The sequence below is a fragment of the Otolemur garnettii genome, unplaced genomic scaffold, assembly GCF_000181295.1.
Source record: "Otolemur garnettii isolate 467f Iridium unplaced genomic scaffold, OtoGar3 scaffold00047, whole genome shotgun sequence".
In the NCBI taxonomy this organism is placed as follows: Eukaryota; Metazoa; Chordata; class Mammalia; order Primates; family Galagidae; genus Otolemur; species Otolemur garnettii.
The window spans coordinates 13,097,578-13,102,175 of NW_003852442.1; the positions used below are offsets into that span (position 1 = coordinate 13,097,578).

Consider the following 4,598-nt stretch of genomic DNA (forward strand, 5'->3'; position numbering starts at 1 on the left):
AAAAAAAAAAAAAAAAAAAACTCTGAGATGTCACCTCACTCCAGTGAGATCAGCCCACATCACAAAATCCTGAACCTGCAGATGCTGGTGCCAATGTGGAGAGAAGGGAACACTTTTGCAATGCTGCTGGGATTGCAAAAAAATGCAGCCTCTATGGAAAAAATTATGGAGAATTCTCAAAGAACTAAAAGTAGGGCATTGTGGCAGGCACCTGTAGTCCCAGCTACTTGGGAGGCAAGAGAATCGCCTAAGCCCAAGAGCTGGAGGTTGCTGTGAGCTGTCACAACACTACTGAGGGCGACAAAGTGAGACTCTATCTCTAAAAACAAAAAAAATCAAAGAACTAAAAGTAGACCTTTCGTTTGATCCCACAATCTCATTACTAGGTATCTACCAAGAAGGAAAAAAAATCATTTTACCACAAGGACATTTGCACTAGAATGTTAACTGCAGCTCAGTCCATGATCTGCCAAGTCATGGAATTAACTCAAGTGCCCATCAACCCATGAATGGATTAACACACTGTAGTGTATATATACCATAAGGAGTACTATACAGCCATAGAAAAAAATGGAGCCTTTACGTCTTTTGTGTTTACCTAGATGGCTGTGAAACACATTCTTCTTGGCAAAGTATCTCAAGAATGGAAAAACTATCCACTGTACTCAATACTAATATGAAACCAATACGTAAACAACTACAAGCCCACACAAAAGAAAAATACAAGTATAGTCCAGCCAGGGGGAGGGGCAGGGGTGAAGAGCTAGGGTGATTGGTGGGATCTCACCTGATGTGCACAATGTGAAGGTGTTCAACACCTCCCGTGGGTGTTTGTTTACACCACTTACCTGCCATTTCAGCTGGGGCTGTGTAGCCATATCCCTTGCCTATTAAATACTCCCTATATCATAGGTTGTTGTGATAATTAAATTTGGTTATCTGTATTGACTAACTTCCAAACAAGAAGATATATTCAGATTGTACATTTAAAAGGCTGAAGCTGAGCTCCTTCGGGTTCCCCAAGGTGTGACCCGGCCTACACCCCCCTTTTGACTTGCGGCATCGCTACGCATGCGCACAGGCAGGCCTGAACCAGGAGAGCAGGCGTGGCCGCCAGGAGGCGCCGCTCAGTCGCGGCTGCTCTTCCAGGTTCCCAGGGGCCTGGCTTGGGCCGTAGGGGCGGTGCAAGTTCTGTGCGCACGCGCCTCCCCTGGTCATCTAAGGAAGATGGCGCTGGTGGAGCACGTTGTGGCAGACGCCGGGGCTTTCCTGCGGGACGCGCCTCTGCAGGTACAGGGAGCTTTAACCCAGAGGATCCCGTTCTGGGCTGGAGGCACCTGAGGGACAGCGTGAATCGGGCGCGTGTGAGCTGGGCCCATCTCTCCGCAGGACATCGGGAAGAACATCTACACCATCCGGGAGGTGGTCAGCGAGATTCGGGATAAAGCCACGCGCCGGCGGCTCGCGGTCCTCCCCTACGAACTGAGGTTCAAGGAGCCCTTCCCGGAATACGTGCGGCTGGGTGAGTGCCTGTTTCGGCGTTGACGGGGAAGCCGAGGCCCGGCGTGCACGTGTGACCCGCTCGCGTCTGGCAGCTTTAGCTGACCGTTTGGTAGAGACAGGGCTTGGGGGATCGTGGTGGGAGGAAGGCCTCCTGGTTCCGGAGTCAGCCAAGCCTTGCCAGTAACTAGCTAACTGCCCCTGGGTGCATTACTGAAAAATGGGAGTAATAATACTATCTCCCTCTGTGACTGCTGTGAGCACTAATCGAGGCATATGTCACTTAGCATCGTGTTTAGCGCTTTATAAAGATACAGTAAATTTGTTTTGATTTAAAGTAGGAGAACCCAAATCTTCTACTACTTTTGTCCATTTGTTTTCGGTAGATGCAGGTGGTGTCTGTTTTGGATACAGAGGTCAGCCTCAGCTCAAAAAGGATGCTTTTATAGGTCTTGCATTCAGTCTGGAAGAAAACTAAACAATTATCTACTGACTTAGGAGTCAGGCGCTGTTTTCTGTTAGGGGTCAAGGTGATGATACTCAGTAAAGGCCCTCAGTGATTTGAAGTGTTTTAGAGGTTACTTGCTGAGTTCTATGGCTTTCTCCACCAACTTACTAGCTATGTGATCTTTGCCAAGTTACTTAATCTTTCTGAGGAAACACTAATAGGATTTGACAGAGGATAAAATGAATTAACGCATAAAGCTTTTAACATAGTGTGTACCACACAGTAAGTGCACAATACATTGTGGCTACTGCTGACTCATGTCTGTTTTTTAGGAAATGGGAGTAGTGTACTTAGTAACTGTTTCTTGTACCAGTGTAGCAGAACACATCTTTATGTTAATGTTGGGAAATTTTCAGTGTTTATTGGCCCTGCCTCAGGGGAATCACAATAGTAACAGCTGGTATTTACTGTATATATTAAGCATAGATGTGTCTTAAAAATTGTTCATTATTTGTTACAAATGTCTCAGTATTTTTATTTCTTCATTGACTACAATTAGAGATCTAGCATCTCTGTTCCCAAAATTCTAAATCCAAATGCTCCTAAAGCTGAAATTTATTTAACCTCAACTTTGTGTGTGAAAATTATTAAAATTGTTCTATAAAATTACCTTTGGAACAACTCCTTAGCCAGGCACAGAAGTATGTGCCTGTAGGCCCAGCCCCTTGGCAGGCTGAGGCAGGATGATCACCAGAGTCCAGGAGTTTAAGGCCAGCCTGGGCAACATAAGACCTGCTCTTTTATTTTTTTTTGTACAGAGTCTCAACTGTGGTCCTGGGTAGAGTGCCATGGTGACATCATAACTCCTAGCAACCTCAAACTCTTGGGCTTAAGCAATTCTCTTCCCTCAGCCTCCCAAGTAGCTGGGACTACAGGTGCCCCCCACAACACCTGGCTATTTTTGGTTGCGGTTGTCATTGTTGTTAGCAGGCCCAGGCCAGGTGTAGCTGGCGCCCTACCTACTGCTATGGGTGCTGCCCAGACCTGATCTGTTTTTTAAAAAAGATGTTAAATTTAACTTCATGCTATATACAAAAAGCGTATATGAAGCATAGATTTATTTTGTGTTTTAGACCTGAGTCTCATCCTCAAGCTGTCTCATTATACATATGCATATAATTTCCAAATCTGAACATACCTGGTCCCAAGCATTTTGGATATGGAGTACTCAACCTGTATTGGTTGAATAAACTTTCCATTGCATTTTGGAATCCATCCTACTAATCTATGTTGTTATACTTAGAATCAAAGAATTTTAGAGCTAGAAGAGAACAGGGCTTCTAGCTCTGTAGGAGGTTTAATAGGTGGTTTAAAAGGTTTAATAAGGAGCTCTCACCATGTGCAAGTTTTGTGCTACCTTTCTTTCTTTTTTTTGAGACAGTCTCAAGCTGTCCCCCTGGGTAGAGTGCTGTGGCATCACAGCTCACAGCAACTTCCAGCTCCTGGGCTCAAGTGAGTCTCCTGCCTCAGCCTCCCAAGTAGCTGGGACCACAGACGCCTACCACAACGCCCGGCTATTTTTTGGTTGCAGCCATCATTGTTTGACAGCCGGGGCTGGATTCCAACCTTCCACCTTAGGTGTATGTGGCTGGCACCTTAGCCACTTGAGCCATAGGCGCTGAGCCTGTGCTACCTTTCATTGACTTTTGTTGTTAACTTTGTTCTGCTCCTTCCTGTGCACTTTCTGGCATGAATCTTTGTGGTAGAAAATACGCATTTCTCCACCGTGAGTAGAAAAGTCAGAAAATGGATGAAAGTGTTAAGGTTTTTCATGGGATATTGATCTTGCCTAAATTCTTTGATAATTTAGGGAGGTCATATGGCTTTTTACCTCTAACTGAGGTTGGAATCCTTTCTTCACAGTGACTGAGTTTTCAAAGAAGACTGGAGACTATCCCAGTCTCTCTGCCACAGATATCCAAGTGCTGGCACTCACCTACCAGTTGGAAGCAGAGTTTGTTGGGGTGTCTCACCTAAAACAAGAACCAGAAAAGGTAAATTAAGAGGGTTTTTTTTTTTTAACCTTATTACAGGAGCTGTCCGATATATAAAAGTAGAGGAGATAGAATGATGATGAACCCAGTACTTTCTCCATCACGGCACTTTTACTCTTACCATCTAATAGCTGGTCTGTTTGCATCTATACGTACCCACAGCCCTGATAAGGATACTTAAAAAAATAACCTGAAAGCCATTATCACACTTATCCATAATTAAAAGTAATCTCTAATATCATCATGTATCTAGTGTTCCCATTTCCCAGATGTTTTATATATTTTATTAAGAGTTTATTTGGGGCCAGGCCCAGTGGCTTACACCAGTAATCCTGGCACTCCAGGAGGCCGAGGCAGGTGGATTGCTTGAGCTCAGGAGTTTAAGACCAACCTGAGCAAGAGCCAGATCCCATCTCTACTAAAAATAGAAAAACTAGCCCTGCATTGTGGTGGGCACCTGTAGTCCCGACTATTATTCATGAAGGTGAAGCAAGGGGATCACTTGAGTCCAGGAGACTGAAGTTGCCGAGAGCTCTGATGTCACAGCACTCTAACCAGAGCAATGGAGTGAGATTCTGTCTCAAAAAAAAAAAAAA

The 4,598-nt window shown here is 44.7% G+C and overlaps 1 protein-coding gene across 1 annotated transcript in view; it reads left to right on the top strand.

Annotated features, from left to right (window-relative positions):
* Positions 1-1,180: 1,180 nt before the first annotated feature.
* NOB1 (NIN1/PSMD8 binding protein 1 homolog) overlaps positions 1,181-4,598 on the top strand; it is a 9,957-nt gene continuing 6,539 nt past the window's right edge. The window contains exons 1-3 of the mRNA XM_023514096.1: positions 1,181-1,290; positions 1,390-1,522; positions 3,872-4,002. Of these exons, the coding sequence (XP_023369864.1) occupies positions 1,228-1,290; positions 1,390-1,522; positions 3,872-4,002 (327 nt within the window). The 5' untranslated portion in view covers positions 1,181-1,227. The remainder of the gene's footprint in view (positions 1,291-1,389; positions 1,523-3,871; positions 4,003-4,598) is intronic.